Here is a 23,055-nt window from a genome sequence, read left to right as displayed (position 1 = left end):
TAATTTGAATATACTGGAAGTTAGTGTAGTTTTAGAATTGTTTGTAATTTTCTTAACACTAAGATTCCAAATTAAACAATTCTGCACAGCAGAATCTTACTGATTCACATTAATGCCTGAGAGACCCATTGCAGATTATGTAATGTTGTGATTTAGCAAGTGAATAACACAGTGCACCAGATTCTCATTTACAGTCAGGCCACTTTATACTACTCTAGTAGTATAAAGATTGCTTACTCCCACTTTGAGGCTTGTTTACACTGCCAAAGCAGTGTATGTGTGCAGTATAGGAACATAGGCCTGGAAGGGACCCCCTGGTTCATTGAGTCCAGTCCCCTTATATTGCAGGTGAGCTGTGTTCCCTCTAAGCTGCATGGTCGCACGGCTGCCCAGGAGTGAATCAAGTGCCACACACTTGATTAGCAGAGGCGTGCATGGTGGCGTGTGTTTGGGTTCCCCATACCCCCCCCCAGCCCCGCTGCTCTGCAGCCATATTGCTCCTGCCCTCTGCCTTGGAGCTCCTGGCCAGCTGCTACCAGGACCCTCCTGCTTGCTGTGCAGAGTGAGGGGGGATGCTGATGTCAGGGTGTCCCCCCTGCCCATGTACCCCACCTCCACAGAGGGGAGATGGGAGGATAGGATTTAGGAGCAGGAGAGCTGCTGGCAGGTGCTGTGGTCTGAGCCGTCTGGTGAGTGCCTTAAAGAGACAGCTCATAGATAGGGCCCTACCAAATTCACGGCCATGAAAAGTGCGTCACAGACCGTGAAATCTGGTTTCCTATCATGAAATCTGGTCTTTTATGTGCTTTTACCCTATACTATACAGATTTCACCGGGGAGACTAGCATTTCTCAAATTAGGGATCCTGACCCAAAAGGGAGTTGCAAGGGGGTCACAAGGTTATTTTAGCAGGGTCGTGGTATTGCCATCCTTACTTCTGCACTGCCTTCAGAGCTGGGCGGACGGAGAGTGGCGGCTGTTGACTGAGGGCCCAGCACTGTAGGCAGCAGCACAGAAATAAGGGTGGCAATACCATACCATCCATCCTTACTTCTGTGCTGCTGCTGCTTGTGGCTCTGCCTTTGGAGCTCGGCTCCCAGCCAGCAGCCACCGCTCTCCAGCTGCCCAGCTCTGAAGGCAGAGCTGCCACCAGCAGCAGCGCAGAAGTAAGGGTAGCAGTACCGCAATCCCCCTACAAGAACCTTGCGACCGCCCCACAACTCCTTTTTAGGCCAGGACCCCTACAGTTACAACACCGTGAAACTTCAGATTTAAATAGTTGAATTCATTAAATTTATGGTTTTTAAAATCCTATGACCGTGAAATTGACGAAAATGGACCGTGAATTTGGTAGGGCCCTAGTCATAGACTTCCCCAGGAGCCAGCACACACACACACTGTGTGTGTGTGTGTGTGTGTGTGTGTGTGTGTGTGTGTGTGTGTGTGTGTCTCTCTCTCTCTCTCACACACACACTCACTCTCTCTCTGACACACTCACCTCCCAGCCCATACTTGTGTTGTTGTTGTTACTTCTTGGTACTTCCTCCAATGCACATATATTCTCTGTAATTTTATTCTTTCAGAGGGCTGTTATTTTAGTTTTTTGACTTGTCTATGCATTTCATAATTTTATTTCTCTCTTATGCTTAAATTTAATTCTTTGAGTAGCGAGTTCTAAAATGCCTAACCTGTCCTGACTGGAGTAATTATCCCTATGGTAACTTTTAAAAATATATATTATATCTAGGTTTTTTGTTTCTACTGGTCGCGCACATTCACACACTAACTTGATATTGGTGCACATAACAAAATTCATTCCTCACATGGATGGAAAAAATTAGAGGGAACATTGCAGGTGACCCTGTCCTATTAATAAAGTTTATAAACTGATCAAGCTCCATCTTAAAATTAGTTAGATTGTTTACCCCCACTACTCCTATTGGGAGGCTGTTTCAGAAGTTCACTCCTCTGATTATTAGGAATCTTATTCTAATTTCCAGCCTAAATTTATTCATGACAAATTTATACCCATTTGTACTTGTGACAACATTGTCCTTTTGCTTAAATAGCTTTTCTCCATCCCTGATATTTATCCCCCTCCCTCCAATGTTTTTGTAGAGAGCAGCTATTTCTTCTTTGAGTAGTGTCCCTCTGGGTGCTCCACTGTAGTTATGTCTGATTTCCTGTGCTGATGATTGGAGAACTTTGGTAGCAGTGTCTATGGGATCCACACATGCACTGTCTTTCCTTCTCAACTGCCCTTGGCTAGAGACAAAGCTTTAGCTGTCCATTCACAGATCATTAACTCCTTTACAGTTGCTAATTTTTAACTTCCCTTAAAGCCTCTTTTCTTCATTTGTTTTTCCTTTGGTCATGCCTTAAAAAAAAGAGAGAGAAAAAGAAAGGACTTTGTTCTCTTATCAACCCTTGGTGTAGGGGGACACCCCACCCCCCGACCAAGGTTATTTCCCAGCTCCCCGGGCTTCAAGAAGTGCTGCACTTGCAGCGAGGTGATCCCAGTCGCTGACAAGCAATCTCAGTGCATCTGCTACCTCGGCGAGGGCCACATCCAACAAAATTGTTCCCTCTGTCAGCAGCTCCAACCGAGATCCCGCAAGGACAGAGAGCTGTGCCAAAAAATTATCTTCATGGAGGCATCTCTTCAACCTCAACCTCCTGGCAGTCGTGAGTCTCCCCCACAACTTTCTCTTGAAGGACAGTGGATCAAGGAAGCGGTCTGGGACTCCTCTCACAGGTCTAAAAAGAGAGTGAGAAGTCCCCTCAGCAAGCCTAGGGGTAGCTGTAAGCAATTGCCATCTCACTCAATATACTCAGCACTGCTGACATTGAGAACATCTGGCACCCACGCCTCATGGTGATGGTCAGTATCTGACCAATGGACCCTTTTGGCATGGGCACCAAATTGTCATCACCACAAGATAAGGGCAAACACCCTAGGAAGATGTTCGCGGTACGCGAATCGACCTCAGTACTGTCAGCAACAGGAGTCCACCTGGCACCAGAGAGACCGGTGATGGTTTCCTCTCCCCTCTGGCAATGACACCGGGATGATTGGTACTGGTGGAATTCCATCAGACCAGAGACCTCTGCATTCTAGAAGCATCCGAGTCTTCGCTCCTCCATACTGACATCATGGCATTGAGCCTTTGGCAGGCGCGGGGGATATCGCCACAATCATGCCATGCCCCTCCACTATCTAGTGAGGGGTTGGACAGTGAGCCAGAGGAGATCTCACAGTACTTCTTGCAAGCTTCATATGAGAACCACTGTCAATAGGATCTAAGAATGTACTTGCCGATGGCACCACCACCATCTTGGTATGGCCACCCACAAACATTTCCACCAAGCCCTATGCCACCACAATGCCCATACTGGGACCCTTGGATGGCACACCGACAGCCAGCCTTGCGAGGATCAAGCATCACCTGACAACCTTCCTGGCATGCTCCTTCAGCCACAGCATCGAGGGCCTCAGAACCTCAAGAAATGGAGGAACAAGAAGCTGACACAGAGGAAGACATAACACCTAATCCTATATCCTCCTCTTCCCTGGACAAAGTGGTCATGGCTTCACCACCATCAATGCAGATGACGTCTGTCTGTTTCAGGAGCTGGCTCATCAAGCCATCAACACCACAATACACTTGTTTACAGAACTGGGCTTTCAGATCAACACCTAGAGTCAACTGTCACGCCAATGCCACACTTGGAATTTATAGGGGCGACCTCGATATTCTACAGGCCAAAGCCTTCCTACCTCAACACATGTTCCTATCCCTGGTCTCATTCATAGACACAGTTCAGCATAGTCCACAAATGCCAGCTAGACTCTGTTGCCTCCAACTGTTGGGGCATATGGCAGTGGGTACGGCAGTGATACCATATGCCAGACTCCATATGCAATGTCTCCAACTATTGTTCAATTCAGTTTACAGACTGAACAGGGACAGGGTGGAGAAACCTCTGTCACTACCAGGATCAACAACTCCTTAGACTGGTGGAATGACCCAGCCAATGTGTGAAAAGGGATCCCCTTCTTGCACACGTCACCATTGTTGCTCCTTACTACTGACACACACTCATAGCGTGGGTCATGCACTTAAACAGCCTCACTACTAAGACAAATGGTCACTTACAGAGATATCTCTATATATCAATCTCCTTGAACTGACGGTGGTCAGGAATGCCTATGGCCATTTTTTCCTGCTGATAGCAGTATCTCATACAAAGATCCCAACAGACAACATAGCCTGCATGTACTACATCAAACGCTGGGGCGTGGGAGGTTGCCCTCTACATGCATGGAAGCAATGACGTTATGGAATTGGTGCATCTCTTACAACATTATTTTGTCAGCAGCTTACCTCCTGGGAATGCAGAACTCGATAGCAGATAACCTCAGTCGCAAATTCCTGCATGACCATGAGTGGGAGATGCACTCGTCAGTACTCCACGCTCTGTTCACACGATGGGAAACATTGTCCATAGACCTGTTTATCACTTACCAGGACAAGAAGTGTCTGTGCTACTGCTCCAGGGTGGGGATGAAACAGCACTCTCTGGCTGATGTTCTTCTTCTCCCCTGGACCGTTTTTATGCCTTCCATCTGTTTCCTCCTCTGCTAAAGGCTCTGCTAAAAATAAAAAGGGATGGAGCTCATGTCATCTGATCGCTCCGACTTGGCCAGGTACCCTTATCTGACACAGCTTGCGACATGCCTCTTCCCCTCTGCTTTGGAGTTTTTGCTATCAGGGTCCGCGGTAGAGAAGGAACTGAGGGGTTCGGGTTGTGCGCGCGGTACAAGAGACACCAATGACACTGCGAGACAGCTACTGCTTGTGCACGCCCCAACCGAGCACTGCTACCTAAAATCTCTGATCTCTGGTGCAGGGACGCACCAACACCTAAAGTGGGGCACCCACAGGGACACACATCTCGAAGAACATTGTTACTGCACAAGGTGAGTAACTTCTTCTTTGAGACGTGTGTCCCTATGGGTGCTTCACAACCCGCCCTCCTCCCCTCTGCTTTGGAGTTCTTGTTATGACTCTGCGATAGATAAGGAACTGAGGATGGTTAGCCTGTGTGCACTGGCTAGCCTTGTGGTGCAGCACAAGGAAAGACAGTGCATGTCCGGGCCCAATGGACACTGCTACCAAAGTGTCTCTGATCAGCAACGCAGGCACACAGACACACCTACATTTGGAGCACCCATAGGGGGACACATCTCGAGGAACTATTGTTATTGCACAAGGTGAGTAACTTCTTTATCTCCTCACTGCCTTCATTTTGCTAGACTAAACAAGCCAAGCTCCTTCAGTCTCCTATGATAAGATAGATCTCTCCACTCTCCTGATCACCCTAGAAGCCCTCCTCTGTTCCTATTCTAGATTGAATTAATCTTTCTTGAATATGGGTGACCATATTGTACACAATATTCCAGATGAGGATTTACTAGTGCCTTGTACAATGACATCAATACTTTACTATTTCTACTGGAAATACCTCATCTTATACATCCTAGGATTGCATTTTTTTTTTCACGACCAAATCACAGTGGTGGTTCATAGTCATCCTATGATCAACTAATACTTCCAGGTCTTTCTCCTCCAACTGATGAGCGTCCCAGCATATAGCAGAAATTCTTGTTCTTTTTTGAGTAATGTCCCTACAGGTGCTCTATTCTGGTAAAAGTGTACTCTATGCACCGTTGATCACAGATTATTGGTAGCAGTGCCTGTTTGGTCCAACATGCACCCTAGCTATACTTGTGCCCTATAACAAGGATGTATAGGGTTGTGTTGGATGAATCAGTTCCTTCTGTACTGTGAAGTCCAGAAAGGCAAAGACTCCAAAGCAGAGGGGAAAGAGGATGGATAGTGGAACACCCTATGTGGGACTAACGTCTCAAAGAACTCCAGTTACTGTACAGCAGTGTTTCCCAAACTTGGGATGCCGCTTGTGTAGGGAAAGCCCCTGGCGGGCCAGGTCGGTTTGTTTACCTGCCATGTCCGCAGGTTCGGCCAATCGCGGCTCCCAGTGGCTGTGGTTCGCTGCTCCTGGCCAATGGGGGCTGCGGGAAGCAGAGGCTAGTACGTCCCTTGGCCCGCGCTGCATCCTGCAGCTCCCATTGGCCTGGAGCAGCGAACCACGGCCAGTGGGAGCCGTGATCGGCCGAACCTGCGGACGTGGCAGGTAAACAAACCGGCCTGGCCTGCCAGGGGCTCTCTCTACACAAGCAGCATCCGAAGTTTGGGAAACACTGCTGTACAGGATAATTAAATTCTCAATCTGTGAATAATGTCCTCATGGGTGCTTCACTTCAGGTGACTTTGAAGCAATACTCCCCAGCGAAAGTGGGTGCTTTTGAGCCCCATCTAAAACTGTTTGTAGAACTGCAGTACCAAAGGGGGTGACTCCTTTAGAGTCTACTAAAATATTATGCTGTAAGAAGGTATGGACCAAAGTCCACATGGTAGCTTTGCATATTTCTGCAATGGATGTATTCTTCATCAGGGCTATGGAAGTAGATTGTGATTTAGTAGAATGCGCTATAACTAGGGCTGCGAGTCTATCATGGACATCACGGAAGTCAAGGATTCCGTGCCTTTCCATGACCTCCATGACTTCTGCAGTGGCTGGTGCTGGCCCAGGGGCTGCCTGGCTCAGGCAGTCCCTGGTTCAGCAGCAGCTGTTTGGGTGTGTGGGAGGCGGCTAAGGGCAGGGATTTGGGGTGTGTGCTTACCTGGCATGGGGGGGTCCCCCTGCAGCTCCTAGGTGGTGGAGGGGCGGGGGGGGGTCTCCGTGCTGCGTGCTGCCGGCACCCGCAAGCCCCGCCCCTGCAGCTCCCATTGACTGCATTTCCCGGCCAATGGGAGCTGCGGCAGGCAGCATTTATGGCAGGAGCAGCAGAAGAGCTCCTGCCCTGGCTCCTGCCTCTGCCACCTAGGAACTGCAGGGACACGGAGCCGGGTAGGAAACCCCTGCCAGCCCCACCAACCCTCCCTGCCCAAGTACCAGCAGGGGTCCCGGGTCACCTCCTCCAGCACCTGCGGTGCCCCCAGACCACCCTCCCACAACCCTTGTCCAAGTTTTAGTCACGGCGGGTATTTTTAGTAAAAGTCATGGACAAGTCATGGGCCCGTGAATTTTTTTTTCACGTGTCCTGTCCATGACTTTTACTAAAAATACCCGTGACTAAAACATAGCCTTAGCTATAACCAGAGGAGGGGGCTGGACATTAGCAGCCTTGTAGCAAGAGAGGATACAAGCACAAACCCATTTGGGGAGAGCCTTTGGGTCAAAACAGGGGCCACTTTAATTCTGGCCATGAAAGAGACAAACAGCCCTCAAGGTTTTGGTCCTTTCCAAATAGAAAGCCAACACTCTCCTGACATCCCAGGTGTGAAGAGTGGCATCTTCCCTAGTCAGATGAAATTTAGAATGAAAACTGACAGCTAAATGACCTGATTGATATGAAAGTCTGAGGTTACCTTGGGCAAAAAATAGGGCTGTGGCTGGTGAGGAAAGCGAGGATTTTAGAAATAGTATAGGGAGTGCAGCAACAAGATTTAGTGAGAAAGTGGATGTGATAAAAAAGGAAAGGGAAGAATCATTTGAGCTTCAGAGATGTGATCTCAATCTGTCCACAATGATGGAGAAGTGCAGCAAAGAACAGGGTTTAGGAGAAAACATGGACAGTTCAGATTTTGTTTTAGTTTAAGGAAGTAACATCCATGAGGAGATGTTAGAGGACCAGCAAGAGATGCGAGACTGGCCAGGAAGAGAGAGGTCAATGATGGACAGGTACATTTGAGAATTGTCAGCATAGCAGTGAATATGGCTGTGGTACACATAAAAACCTAAATAAACGTTGAGTAAATCTGTGCAATTTTCCTTGAAGTAACAAAACATAGATTCTGTTAGCTTGCATCTGTTTCTTTCAGTAATGAGCACTGGACCATTGTTCATTTTTATAATCATCAGTCCCATTGTATGTTATATTCCTAACATATTTATTTTTTTCTATATTTAGTTATCACAATTTTTGTTTTGTTTTATTGTTTGTTTAGGTGGAATCTGTGTTGAGACAAGGACTTACTATATTAACTTGGTCATCTCTGACATTGGACAGTTTTTTTCAAGAAGTTGATGAAGTTATGAATATGTTTAAGCAGCTTTTGAAAAAGGTATGCATATTTGCCAAATTAATTAAAATGACATTTTTTGAAGATGTTTCAAATACACTTTAATTTGATTTTTGAATTTTTTTTCCACAGCAAAAAAAATAACCTGTGCTTTAAACTCAGTTAATAATTTGATTTCTATTCGTATGTAAGAAACTTATTAGTTAAGATTAATATTAAATTCTTAAAACTTAGTGATAACCTTTTGCAACATTGAAATGTCTCTGATTTTTTAAAGCAAATGTTCACATGCATTTCTTTTGGAAGAATGATAAGGTCCTAGTAGTTTCTCCATATTTACATCCCTGCTACCACCCTTAAAGCCTAGATTTTAGCCTCTTTTCTTCCAGTTGAGTTTGTATCAGGTCTCACCATTGTTTGTGACTAGCACTCTGCTTGTCATAACGGGTATTTAATTTTTGTCAATGCCCTCCCCTTCAAGTTTAAAGAGCAAGGTAAGTATTTCTTATTTCTCAGACCACTACTGGGGTAATCGTGCCTGTCTACAGAGGCAATTGCATACTCCTCCGCTGCCCTTTCTAGGCTCCTCCTGCTGGACATGGCCAATACTGCACTATTTCCAGTCATTGCCTCCATTGGTGAATGAGAAGTATCTTCAGCTCTCCTTCTGGAATACTTCTTCTCCAAATCCTTTTCCTCCATGCTGAGAATTGCTTTGATAACCTTGCCTAAGGTTCAGGAATTCCAATTTTTTGTCTAAGCCATTAAGAACAACTTGGGAACCCCGAATGTCCCAGTTCTATTCCAGCAGCTGTTGAAGCTTCCCCCTCTCCAACAACTCTATTCATTGGCCTTGCCTGCATCTGTTATAGAAAAGAAGTCAGTTCAAGTGGAAGAGTGTGCAAAATCACATAACACTATCAGTTCTTCAAGTGGTTGCAGATGTGTATTCCACTCAGGTGTGTGTGAGCCCGATGCACAGAAGCCAGATAATTTTGCTTAGCAATACTTGTAGGGGTGGCACTCATGCCTTCTGGCCGCATAGCCCCTCCCCTGGCAATTTAAGAGCAGCATTGCCCCAACTCTCCTCACTGCTCATGGCTTGAGTTGGAATGCTCAGTGTGATTTTTACTTTATGCTATTTCACAGAATTTTTTGTATATAGTTGTTAGTTGTAGTTAGTTTAGTGGTGCCTATAGGTTTAGTTTATTAAAAATGGTTGGATAGGATTTTGCCTGGCGTGTTGCCCTCGCCAGCATTTAAACATTGCCCATCATGTGGGGTAGTTAGCTCTGATAATGACCCCCACCCCCCTAACACACTCAATGTTTATTGTGCTTTCGGGAAGGGCCCTTAAAGAAAAGTCCTTCATCTGCAAGTCATTCAAAAAGAAAATGCAGGTGGACAGAGACTTATATTTGAAGCAGCCCCTCAGGAGCAGACCATGAAGCCTGTTTCAGCACTGGCGATCTCTGCAGATTGTCAGGCCCCTCAGAGGGCATCTGAGCTGGCACAGGCTGTTAGGCCAAATTCATATTCTTCTCCCCCACAGAAAAAAAAGTGACAGTTCTTCCTCTGGTTCTCCTAGAAAAATTTATCACAAAATGGACTGGGGCCATTCCAGAGCTGGGAGATATTCCTCCTCCCCTTCCAAGAGGAGTGCAGACCTACATTATGATTCATCCCGCATGCACGATAGAGCAGGGCTATTTGCTCTCCAGTGCAGAGGTGAGAGCAACTGGACTCTACCATTGACTAAGGTACCATCCATGGGGCTTCCTCTGAGTCCAGTACCAACAACTTCACTGTCAGCATTGATTGTTTCCACACCAGTGGTGTATCAGGCTGCATCGCACTTTCTTTGTTTGGCTGTTCCTGACCCTCCACTAATTGAGGAATGTTCAGCTGTGGAGGCTTCTTCAGTGTCCTTGGTGCTGTCTGGATTGGTTGCAGACCTGCCATTATTATTGGAATCTCTTTTGCGCCTCTTCCAATTCAGGGTACAGAGTTGAGGTCACCTGCCTTTTCGGTACTGAGGGACTTGTCAACACAGCTATTATCTTCCATACCAATGATGATCCTGGTGCACACTGCAACTATGGATCCAATGCCAGCTTCGACTTTGGCACCAATGTCTGCTTCGGTACTGAGTGTGAGTATGAGGCCTATGTTAGTGGTTAAAGCACCAGCTGCTTTACGGTTGTCAGTACCGATGCATCCTGTAGGCTAGACTTTGGATAAGGCTGGATGTTTGTTGGATGGGTGTCTCCTTCATTGCCTATGGACTACTCTGGAGGTTCCTCAGGGTTGGGCTTGGAGACATCTTCCTTTTCTCCCTCGCCTTCTCAGTATCGTTCTCGAAAGTTGTTGAGACTTCCTGGGGATCACCATTGGTACCGAGATTGGCACCACATGCAGAGTGTAATACAGATCTGCATTAACGTCTCAAAGAACAGCAGTTATCGTACAGGTAATTAACAGTTTCTTGCTGTGATAGGGCACTTTTGACTCAACTGCCCCCTCCATATGTACAGAGAAAGCAGTGGTCTAGGTTGGTCTCTGTGTATTTAATCTTGTGGGATGCTCCCCATCAGTGCTGCAGAGTTTCAGTGACCTTCTGCAAAACTGCCCATTGGGCTTGCTCAGAGAAGTACATATCTCAGTTTTGGAAGACTTGCCTTGTGAAGGTCATGAATTCTTCAGTTTAAAGATTGATGACTCTCTGCATAGTAGACTGACATCAGTCCTAGATAAAAAAAAAAAAAGCTGAGGTGGTATTAAATTGATAAAGAATTAAAGGCTAGGAATAGAATTATTGCCAGTCAACATGATTATATGGAAAATAAGTCTTGTCAAATAATCCTGATTTCATTCTTTGATGAGATTACAAGTTTGGTTGATAAAGGTAACTGCATAGATGTAATATATTTAGACTTGTGTAAGGAATTTGACTTAGTACTGCACAACATTCTTATTAAAATTTAGCACTATACAATATCAGTAAAGCACACATTAAATAGATCAAAAACTGGCTAACACACATTTTAGAAAGTATTGACATTGGGGAGCCATCATTAAATTGGGGTGTTCTTCGATTGCTTGCATATGTCCATTACACTGTAAGTGAGTGTGTGCCTTGAGGACCATTGCTGGGGAGTTTTCTCTGATGGTACCTATAAGGGCAGCACTGCTCATTGCCAAGCTCCTTGTGCTGCAAGTGAGAATATAAAGGTCTGAGTCCATCTTTCAGTTCCTTCTTTCCATTTGTGAACAAATACTTGATCTACCTAGAGCTGCTCAAAAGTCTTTGGACTTTTATTTTTTTCTTTATCAATTTTATAGTTCTATGTTTATTTCTTTTTATTTGGCCCTTCTTTTGGGATTTTTCCAGTATTGTGGGTCTCTAGACCCTGCCTGGTACTGGGAAACCCATGCCAAGGTCCCCAGAGTTCAAACCTTTCGTAGGCTGCAGGAAGCCTATGTCTGTTAGTGACCCTCATTCATACTGCCGCAAGTGTTTCGGAGAGGGCCAGGTTATAGGTGTTCTCTCTGTTGCAGTTTCAAGACTAGAACTAAGAAGCTGAGGGAGGAGTGCCTCTAATATATCCTCATGGAGGCTGCCCTTAGATCAATGTCAGAGCCCCTTCAATCATCTAAGGGTATGTCTATACTTACGCGCTGGTTCGGCGGCAGGCAATCGAACTTCTGGGTTCAATTTATCGCATCTTGTCTGGACGCGATAAATTGAACCCGGAAGTGCTCGCCGTCGACTCTGGTAATCCTGCTCGGTGAGAGGAGTACGCGGAGTCGACGGGGGAGCCTGCCTGCCGTGTTTGGACCGCGGTAAGTTCGAACTAAGGTACGTCGACTTCAGCTATGTGAATAACGTAGCTGAAGTTGCGTACCTTAGTTAGAATTGGGGGGTTAGTGTGGACCAGGCCTAAGGGAAGGTCTTCGAAAACTCCTTCCCAAAGTGTTCCTCTGGATGTATCAGCTGAAAGAGGCCTCAGAAAATCCCTGCCTCTGGGACTGTCCTCTTTTAGGCCCAGGGAATCAGAGTCCTGCCCTCAAAAGCGCAAATGGAAGTCAGCATTCGGTTCCTCGAAGTCTAGGGTGTGGGTATCTGTGAAGTTTCCTGGGGTACCCAGAGTTGCAAGGCAATTCATACCACTCCCCCTTAGCATGAGAAAAATCTTGTCTGTGCCTGCCAGGAGGTCAACTTTCCAACTCCACTGGCCATGGTTAACACAACCACTACCCTGTAGGCCTTTGCAGGCCCTGCTGTCTCTCTACATGTTAGTGACAGGCAGATTACAACTGCTGAGACCTCTGAACGTCTTCCAAGAGGGTCCAGCCCCTGTTCCACTGGACATTCATATTATTCACAGATACGCTGCTTCCAAAAAAAATAGTACACCCCAGCTGACCAGTTCCACCCCAGATCACCACTCTGTTTAACACACAGCACTTAGATATGTTTATGCGGAAATCAAGTATAAATGTATTTAACAAAGCATAGAGATTCAAGTAATAGCACATAGAAGTATTGGAAACAAATGGTTATCCATCAGATCAAATCATTATACATTCTAGAGCTTAGACTTTATTAACAGGATACTTTCATGTCTAATAAAAAATTGCTCACCAGTGCTTTACAATAAGGCTGGCTGTGACCCCCTTTTCATAAGAGAAACATGCTGTTAGCTTGCTTGCTTTGTGAAGGATCCTGTGTGTTTCTTTGCATTCCCTGATACACCAGACTAATCTTAATCATAAACAGGACACCCCCCAGCTGAGTGTTTTTTCCTGTAGGTTTTCTCTCTTGTAGATTTCCCAATTTTTTGACTGGTATCTGGCTTAGTGTGCAATCAGGCATCCATTGTAAGGCATACAGTACAGAATATACACCTAGCCAGACAGAGAGATAAGTGTCTGTTACCATCTGCCTGAAAGGAACATGTCCGAGGTCTGTGACCTCTTGGTGATCTGCCTTACCTCCCATATTTTAAGAACATACTTTTTCATATAGATACACAATTTCTTAAATATTGTCCATACATACATTTCACAGTGATTATGATGATCATTGGCTTATTGGTTCTCATTAGAGACCTCACATGCCACCCATTGGTGGACAATTATTATTCCTGGGGGAAACTTTGTGCCACTGCACAAATGCAGAATTAATGTCCCCCACAGGTTTTACTCTTTCTTGGGAGAATAACTTCTGGGCAGCGGTCTCAACCAGGCGCATCTGGTCCAAGTGTTGGGAGCTGCCAGGGGAGATGTAAATCACTGACTTGGGGCGGGGTGGGGCTGGGCATGAGTGTAAGACTCTGTCCCTCTTGCTCACTATTGCAGTGCGCCAGAAGTCTGGGGGCTCAGGGCTGAAGACGACCCGGCCAGTGGCTGCTATTGTTGCCAAGCTCCAGCTGCTAGTCCGGATGGGCTGGAGAGGATGGGACTTCCTCTTCCTTTACATGGGCCCTCCTGAGGCTGGGTCAGACCCACCCCCAGGAACCTCCCCCAGCTGCAGGAAGCTCCGCACTTGCACCCTCTGCTTTCTGTCCCCATCACTCCCCAGCCACAGGGGGAAGGGTTCACTGTACAGTGAGCTGTGCCACTGTCCACCCAGCACCCGTGCATCCAACCCCATCCCCAACACACATCTAGTTCCCTGCCAAGCCCCACCCTCTGCATCCAGACCTCCCCCAGACTCCCCCACCAAGCCCCACCCTCTCCACTCCTGTTGCCCTTCTAATCTATTGTCTGCAACAATTTCAATTCTAGTCCATTGACTGTATAGTGACATGCTGAGTATTACTTAGCCATGCCAGTCACTGAGACCCCAATCTGGTAAAATATTAGTTTCAATGGGGTTACTCAGGTGCTGGACTTTATGCATATATTTAAGTGCTGTGCCAGATCATGGCCTAACTTCACTCCTAAGGATGTGTCACCCTTTAGGGTATGTTTACACCGCAAAGAAAAACACATGGCTGGCCTGTCCCAGCCAACTCAGGCTCGCGGGGTTTGGGCTGCAGGGATGATTCACTGCTGTGTAGACTTCTGGACTGGGACTGGAACCCAGGCTCTAAGACCTTGCAGAGTGGGAGGGTCCCAGAGCTAAAGCTCTAGTCTGAGACCGGAAGTCCACATTGCAATGAAACAGCCCCAGCAGCCTGAGCCCGACAAGCCTGAGTCAGCTTGCATAGGCCCAACCTGTTTTTTCTTTGCTGTGTACCTTTAAAGTCTTCTTTGCTTGACATACATGGAAATATTAGTATTGCCATCCCCTACTTTGAAGGAACGCTCTCTGACATGTTTATCATACCAGGCTTTTTGCTCTTTCTGAGCATCTTGTAGGTGTTCTCTAGCAAGGGCTAAAGAGGTTTGGAGGGTGGTTTGTAGGTTGTTTACAAAGTCCAGAATGTTAGTTCCTGGAGAAGGCATAAACCCCTCCCATTGCTGCTTCACCAACTGTAATGGCCCCTTAACCTCGTGGCCATACACAAATTCAAATGGTGAAAATCCTAAACTGGGATGTGGTACAGCTCTGTAGGCAAAGAGCAACTGCTGCAACACTAGGTCCCAATCATTGGAATGCTCATTTACAAATTTACGTATCATGGCCCCCAAAGTTCCATTAAACTTCTCCACTCGGCCTTTTGTTTGATGTTGGTAAGGGGTGGCAACCAAGTGGTTCACCCCATGAGCTTCCCATGGTTCCTGCCAGGAAATTAGTTCCCGAATCTGTAAGGATGTCAGAGGGCCAACCTATCCTGGCAAAAACGTCTGTTAAAGCCTGGCACACACTTTTAGCCCTGGTGTTGCTTAGAGCTACTGCTTCCGGCCATCGGGTGGCAAAATCCATGAAAGTCAGTATGTGCTGCTTTTCCTCTGGGTGTCTTTTTTGGAAAAGGACCCAGAATATTCACAGCTACTCGCTGAAATGGAACCTCAATTATGGGGAGTGGCTGGAGAGGGGCTTTGACCTGGTCTTGATGTTTTCCCACTCTTTGGCATACCTCACAAGACCGGACATAGGCAGAAACATCCATTCCCTCCCAGTGGACTTCCCCAAATGGTCTTTGGTTCTGCATGGCCACTCAGATGATTGTGGGCTAAGCTTAAGAGCTTTACCTGGTACTTAGTTGGAACTACCAACTGTCTTTGAGGATGCCAGTCTTCCTGGTGTCCACCAGAAAGAGTTTCCTGGTATAAAAGTCATTTTTCTACAACAAACTTGAATCGATTAGAAGAGCTGAGAGGCGGTGGGTTGGTTTGTGCCACCGTCCAAGCTCTCTGGAGGCTTTCATCTGCTCCCTGCTCAGCCTGGAACTGTTCCCTTGATGCTGGAGACATCAGATCCTCATTGGGTTGTGGACTTGGGCTTGATCCCTCTGGAAGCGATGTAGGGGATGGGGCTGTTTCCGTTGACTGTGAACCGCTCTCCGCTGGTGCACTATGTTGGGGTTCAGGCTCTGGCTGAGCCTCTTGCATAGGTTTATCTGCTGCTGCCAGTGCAGGATCGGTGGTGCCCTCTGGTGTTGAGGCTGCAGACAGGGTTGCAAGCGCTGGATTCAGTGCTGGCAATAGTTCTGGTGCTGGTTGCTCCGCCGGTTTCGGTTCTGGGACTGTCTCTGGCTGGGTTTCTGTGACTGGATCCACTACTGCTGACGCAGACGTTGGCATGGGGTCTGGTTCCACCACCTCAGTCTGAGTCTCTGGTAACATGGTCTGGGCCCTTGTAGAAATCTCAGGAACAGAGCTAGGTGTGACAGCTTACTTAGCCTGGCTGCGGGTGACCATTCCCACCCTTTTGGCTAGCTTCACATGACTGGCCAAGTCTTCCCCCAGCAGCATGGGAATGGATAGTCATCATAGACTGCAAAAGTCCACAATCCTGACCAGCCCTGGTACTGGAAAGGCAACTTGGCTGTAGGCAAGTCAAAGGAGTTTGACTTGAAGGGTTGAGTTGTCACTTGGACCTCTGGGTTGATTAAGTTGGGGTCCACTAAGGATTGGTGGATAGCCGACACTTGTGCTCCAGTGTCCCTCCATGCTGTAACCTTCTTCCCGCCCACACTCACAGTTTCCCTTTGCTCTGAGGGTATCTGGGAGGCATCTGGGCCTGAGGACCTTTGGTGTGACCCCGGTGCTATGAACTGTAATCTGTTGGGGTTCTTGGGGTAGTTGGCCTTTACAGGCCCCAGCTCATTACATTTAACACATTGCCCAGCTGGCTGGTCACTAGGGTGAGGTGGGTTGCTGGAGAATGGTGTGGTGGAATGATAAGGTGTCTGGGGTTTTCCTTGGGGTGTAGTTGGGGCCTTGGGTTGCCCCCGGTGGTAGGGTGTGATCCGAGGGTGTCCCTTCTGGTCTCCACTCAACCTGCGACCAGGGTTGTTCCTCTCTGCTCCCTCCACCCATTTTGTTCTGATTTGCCCCGCCTCTCTGGCAGTCTGGCACTGCTCGTATTGATCAGCATAAGAAGCAAGACTTTCTACTGAGTCCATTTTCTTATCCCATATACACTGTTTTATATCATCTTTGGTCATATTCAGGAATTGTTCCTGAGTCATCAAATCACACATTCCTTTAAAGCTAGTTACACCCCTGCAGTTGACTCATTTATCTAACAGATCCTTCATCTGGTTTACATAAGCCACATTACTTAGTCCAGGCCCTCTCTTAAGGGCTCTAAATTTTACTCTGTAAGTTTCAGGTGTAACTTGAAATTGTTTCAAAACCAAATCCTTAAATTTACCATAGTCAGACGCCTCCTGAATAGGCATCTTGTTGAATATGTCCAGAAATCTTCCAGTCAATTTTGCTACCAGTGTGGTCATCTTGTGCTCATCAGGAATTGCATGGAGTGTGCACAGTCTCTCAAAGGTGAGGAAAGATTCAGCAATATCACTGGATTCATCATACTGTGGACATAGTCGCTCCCATTTGTGGATTTTTGGGGATGGATTGTTAGGGTTATCCAGTGGACTCAGCGTAGCTCTTTCCAGATCTACGTGCTTCAGCTCTAACTCCATCGCCAAGCGTTTTGCCTCTGCCTTCAAGCGGTGCTTCTCTGCCTTTGCTTCCATCTCCAAGCGGTTCTTCTCCACCTCTGCTTCCAAGCATTTCGCCTCCATCTCTGCCTCCAAGTGTTTTAAGGCTATCTGTCTGTCATATTCATTTTGTCTCCCCTCAGCTTCAAATTTAGCTAATTCTAGTTTCTGTTGGACATTGCGTTTTGCCATCCTAGCTCCTGCTTGCCTAGCTTACCTGAGAGTAAGAATGAAGAAGAAAAACTGCTTGTGAATTCTCTTGTAGAAAGTTAACTATCCTGCCCTCAGTTACAAGACAAAAATCTCCAGTTTCTCACAGCTTAAAAATATCCCTTTGTTACAAGGACCTGATACCTTTGCCTCCAGGCAAAGAGAGATAAGATCTTTATCTGCCCTCAGCTCTGGCTTTCTAAGCAGCTAAAAAGGGGGAAAAATGATCCTTTTAAAAATCCTATTGGGCTTTTGGTTCAAAACGATTTCTGGTTCAAAATGATCCCACTGCTACCACTGTGTCAGGGTTCCCTTCCCACTCTGAACTTTAGGATACAGTTGTGGGGACCTGCATAAAGCCCCCCTAAGCTTATTTCTACCAGCTTAGGTTAAAAACTCTGCAAGGCACGAACTTTTTCTTATACCTTGGATTAAGTAACACTGCCACCACCAAGTGATTTATTTTAAACAACTATTTAGGGAGGGCCACTTGGAGCCCTACCTTCCCCAAATATTCCCCCAAACCTCTACACCCCTTTTCCTGGGCAGGCTTGAGAATAATCCCCTCACCAATTGTTACAGGTGAACACAGACCCAAACCCTTGGATCTTAAAACAATGAAAAATCAATTAGGTTCTTAAAAGAAGAATTTTAATTAAAGAAAAGGTAAAGGAATCACCTCTGTAAAATCGGGATGGTAAGTACTTTACAGAATAACAAAAGACTCAAGAACATAGAGGATCTCCCCTCTAGGCAAAACCTTAAAGTACAAAACCCAGGATAAACCTCCGTCCTCCTACAAAGGAAATCACAAGCCAAAATAAAAGTAAGCTAACGCATTCCTTTGCTAGTACTTACTAATACTAATGGAGTTGGATTGCTTGCTTTCTTGATCTGTCTCCGGCAAGCACACCGAACAGACAGACAAAGCCTTTCTTCCCCCCCGCCTCCCCAGATTTGAAAGTATCTTGTCCCCTTATTGGTCCTTTTGGTCAGGTGTCAGCTAGGTTACCTGAGCTTCTTAACCCTTTACAGGTAAAAGAGGAATTAACCATTTACAGGGTAAAAAGGGATTTTATGCTACCCTTAGCCCTTATGACAGATGCCTTGACCCATGTTCAGCATTTCAAGCTTCCCTGGACATGGTGGACTCTGCTCCTAGGGCCATGGTGACAGTTGTAATGATGCACTGATCCTCCCAGGATCCTCCCAGGGCCGCCCAGAGGATTCAGGGGGCCTGGGGCAAAGCGGAGGAGCTTGTACTCACCGGGCGGTGCTCCGAGTCTGTGGCGGCAGCATTTCGGTGGCGGGGGGCCCTTCAGTTGCTCTGTGTCTTTGGCAGCACTGAAGGGCCCCCTGCCGCCGAAATGCTGCTGAAGACCTGGACTGCCACCAGATGAGGAAAGGGATTCTTGGCCAGGGCTCGTGGGTCCCCTACAGGGCCTGGGGCAAATTGCCCCACTTGCCCCCCCCCCCCCTCTGGGCGGCCCTGGATCCTCCTGGCTGCCTACTGTTCAAAACAAAGAAAAATCCTTTCTCATGCTCTATCTTATTTTGAATCAATAAGTCAACGATATTTATAAACTAATTTAGCACTACTAGGACCATCTGTGACCACAATTAGGTCTTAGTGCTTAGACTTAAATTCATACCTAATTGTTTTGCTGACATATTGATTATAGAACACACCTGCTATACCACATGTGTCTTGTCTATTTTGTCATTTATTAAGTTAATCAATTACAGAGCATTTATGGGCATCCCTTATCGGTTACACATTTTGTCCACTAATACATACATCTATAGTAGTGTAACCCTTCTGTCAGGTGGAGTTGGCAGCAACGAGGGCCAGGTTCAATATCTAGGGTTTTCTCTTAACTGTATAAAACAGAATCGGCTTGAGCCCCTACCCAGTAATCTGGGAAAACTTACCACCACCCTGGGTTCCTCTCGTAAGCAATACTTCCCCACTCACAAGCACTGTGTCTGTGTATAACAAAAGAGAAGTTTTATTAAAAGAGAAAGGGAACCCAGCATTAATGTAGGGGGGAAACGGTTAATAACCTTTCCATAACTGTTGTTCTTTGAGATGTATTGCACATGTGCATTTCAATGTAGGTGTGTGTGCGCTCTGAGCACAGTTGCCAGATTTTTTTCTCCTAGTGGTATCCATCAGGTCTGCTCCAGTGCCCTCTAGTGCCTTGTGTTCGTAGTGCTGGTATAAAGGGCTCAGCTGACCCCACTCCCCTTCAGTTTCTTCTTACTGACTGCCTCTGATAAGAGGGGACGGAGGCTGGGTTTTGGAATGGATATGTGCAACACAGCTTGAAGAACAACAGTTATGGAAAGGTTAGTAACTATTTTTTCTTCTTCAAGTGCTTGCACATGTCCATTCCAAGGTAGGTGACTTACAAGAAATTGTACAGCAGATGGGTTTGGAGTTCAAGGACAGGCTGACTGCAAGACTGCATGTGTACCGATAACAAGGTTGCTGCTCTGAGGATGTCCTCAATAGGGACTTGCACTACGAAGGCAGCAGAGGAGGCCTGAGAACTTGTGAAATAAGCTGTCAGATTAGCTGTGGGCAAGATGTTTGTGAGTTCATAACGTGCTCAGATGCATGAAGTAAGATGAGATTCTCTGTGTGGAGATGGGGAGACCCTTTATTGTCTCTGCTATCACTATGAAAAGCTGAGTAGATCTGCGGTATGGTTTGGTCCTTTGTATATAAAAAGGTAGGGCCTGTCTAACATCCAAAGAGTGAAAGCACTGTTCCTCTCTGTTCGCATGTGGTTTAGGGTAGAATACCATCAGGAAGATTGCTTGACTACAGTGGAATTGTGAAGCCATAGTATCTACATGATATAACATGATTAAATGGGTGGAAGTTGAAGCTAGACAAATTCAGACTCAAATTTAGGCATAATTTTGACAGTATGTGTAATTAATCATTGCAACAATTTACCAATGACTGTGGAGGATTCTCCATCACTGACAATATGCAGATCAAGATTGGATGTTTTTCTAAAAGATATGTCCTCAGAATTATTTAGGAAAGTTACATGGCCTGTGTTATACATCAGGTTAGACAAGATGATCACAATGGTCCCTTCAGATCTTGGAATCTATGACGCTATGAAAGATCTGGTCCATGGTTCTTAACCTGATCATCAAACTAGCTGCTTCCTTCCTGATGCAGCAGATGCTGATTCAGATGACAAAGAAAGCCTCTTCCTGGAGTATTGTGGTGTCTTCTTAGGTGGTTTATTAGATCTTTGGTACAGCTTCTGGACTTGAAGAAAAAGACTTCCTCTTTCTGGCAGATGTGCAAAGTGCAAGGAACTGCAATCTTGTCCTGGAGTCATCTACAGTATTTATAGGTTCATATTGTTTAAGGCAAGAGGGGACTGTGGTTCCCAAATCTTTTTCAGAGTCACTGCTTCTGAGGATAGAATCCCTGGTCCTGTAAGTATGGCCCAAATGCTTTGTTCCTAGATGTATACATTTACATTTAACCATATTAAAATACATATTGTTTGCTTGTGCTCAGTTTACCAAGCAGTCTGTATCACTCTGAACAGTGTCCTGTCCTCTTCATTATTTACCATTCCTCCAATTTGTGTGTCATTTGCAAACTTTATCACTGATGATATGTTTTCCTCCACGTCATTGATAAAAATGTTAAATAGCGTAAGGCCAAGAACCAATCCCTTTGGTACCCCACGAGAAACTGTCATGCTCAATGATGATTCTCCATTCACAGTTATATTTTGAGACCTATCAGTTAGTCCGTTTTTAAACAATTTAATGTGTGCCAGGTTAATTTTACTTCATTCTAGTTTTTTAATCAAAACATTGTGCATCACCAAGTCAAATGCGTTATAGAAGTCTAAGTATATTACGTCAACACCTTTACCTTTATCAATCAAACTTGTAATCTCATCAAGATATTCAAGTTAGTTTGGCGACATCTATTTTCCATAAATGCATGTTGATTTGAATTAATTACATTATCCTTGTTTAATTCTTTATTAATGAAGTCCCATATCAGTAGCTTCATTATCTTGCCTAGGATCAACATCCAGCTAAGATGGCCTGTAATTACCTAGGTCATCTCATTTACCCTGCCTTCACTTCCCTTCTAAACCAGGTTGATTTTTTATGAGCGTAGCCTTCTTCCTCAGTTGTAGGACTGTGGCTTTTTGGGCATCTAGTAAGGTGTTCTTAAATGATTCCCAATTACCATTACAATTCTTCTGATTAAATTCTTTCTCCCAAGTGATTTGGCTCATAATTGTTTTCAGCTTTATAAAATTAGCCTTATTAAAACACCAAGTATATGTATTATTTTTCTGGACTTTATTCTGCTTGCACATGTGATCAAGTAATGATCCTTGTACCTAAGCTACCATTAATTTTTAGTTCTGTGATCACTTCTTCTGTATCTGTTAGGACAAGGGCTAATAAGGAATCTCCTGTGGACCTTCTTACTTTTTTTGCAAGTACCTTTCTTTATTTCCTTGCTGCATTGAGAGGGATTATCACAACCAGATTCTCAATAAGCAAACAAGATTACACCATCGAATTCCACTCCATGATGTCTTGCATCCCCTTTCTTGGTCCCTGTTAGCTGTACTGTGGGTAATGTGGGATGCTCATCTGGGACTCTTAAAGGCACAGAGCTGCAGAAAACCTCTATCCCCAAGAATCCCTCTGTAAAAATGTCCTGGAGCTCCATGAAATCTATCTAATTTAGAAGATTTTTTTAAATCAAATGTTGGGCCTCTCTCTCCACAAATCTTGATAGACAACACCACTACCATATATCATGCCACATAGCAAACGAGGGCATGGTCAGCTCCTTTCTGCCTGAAGCCTCAAGATTTTAGAAACAATAGATGACAGCTATAGCTCTTATCTACCAAAACTGGGCAATGACCCGGCCAACAACCTCAGCAGACCATCAGCCCACTATGTGTGGACCTCAAAGCATTCCTCAGGAGCACCTGGGGGAAACTTTTCCCTCAACCCCCTTGTGGCAGGCCTGGCACCGCCTCGCCCCTTTGTGGCAGGGGTGAGATGGGGTGTCGGAACCTCACCACTCTCAAGTTCACTCGCCCGTCTCTCTGTGGGCAGCCGGTTGCGGCCTAATGGCCTCCTTCCACACAATCACCCCTTGGTCTGGGTAGTGGGCCTAGCAGCTAGAGTCCGGGTATCTCAGCCCAAACATCTGGGCCCAATGGTCAGGGTCCATATAAATCGCCTCCTGCATTGGAACACTGTGGCCTAATGGCCAGAGTCCATACAATCCCCCCTCACAAGCAGGGTAGTGTGGCCTAGCGGCTGGAGTCCAGGTAACTCGCCTGAAGTTTCAGGGCAATGTGGCCCAATGGTCAGGGCCCATATAAATTGCTCCCCATGTTGGAGCAGTGTTGCCTAATGGCCAGAGTCCACACAATCCTCATGGTGTGGGGGAGTGGTGGTAGGGGGACCCAGGCCCACCCTCTCCACCAGGTCCCAACCCAGGGCCCTGTTAGTGGCAAGTTCCCCTTGCCACCAGCTCGGCAGGGATCCGCCCACAACATGCCAAGCGTCTGTATTGCTCTAATGCT

General features: G+C 46.1%; 1 protein-coding gene across 1 annotated transcript in view; it reads left to right on the top strand.

Moving 5' to 3' along the window:
- The window catches only part of DNAH8 (dynein axonemal heavy chain 8), a 585,957-nt gene that overhangs the window by 148,813 nt on the left and 414,089 nt on the right, over nucleotides 1–23,055 (top strand). Inside the window, exon 20 of the mRNA XM_034764627.1 lies at nucleotides 8,094–8,210. Coding sequence (XP_034620518.1) covers nucleotides 8,094–8,210 — 117 coding nt within the window. The remainder of the gene's footprint in view (nucleotides 1–8,093; nucleotides 8,211–23,055) is intronic.

This window comes from Trachemys scripta, chromosome 3 (genome assembly GCF_013100865.1).
Source record: "Trachemys scripta elegans isolate TJP31775 chromosome 3, CAS_Tse_1.0, whole genome shotgun sequence".
NCBI classification, from domain to species: Eukaryota; Metazoa; Chordata; order Testudines; family Emydidae; genus Trachemys; species Trachemys scripta.
Note: the sequence above shows the minus strand (reverse complement) of the source record. Positions and strands in the feature narration are given on the sequence as shown.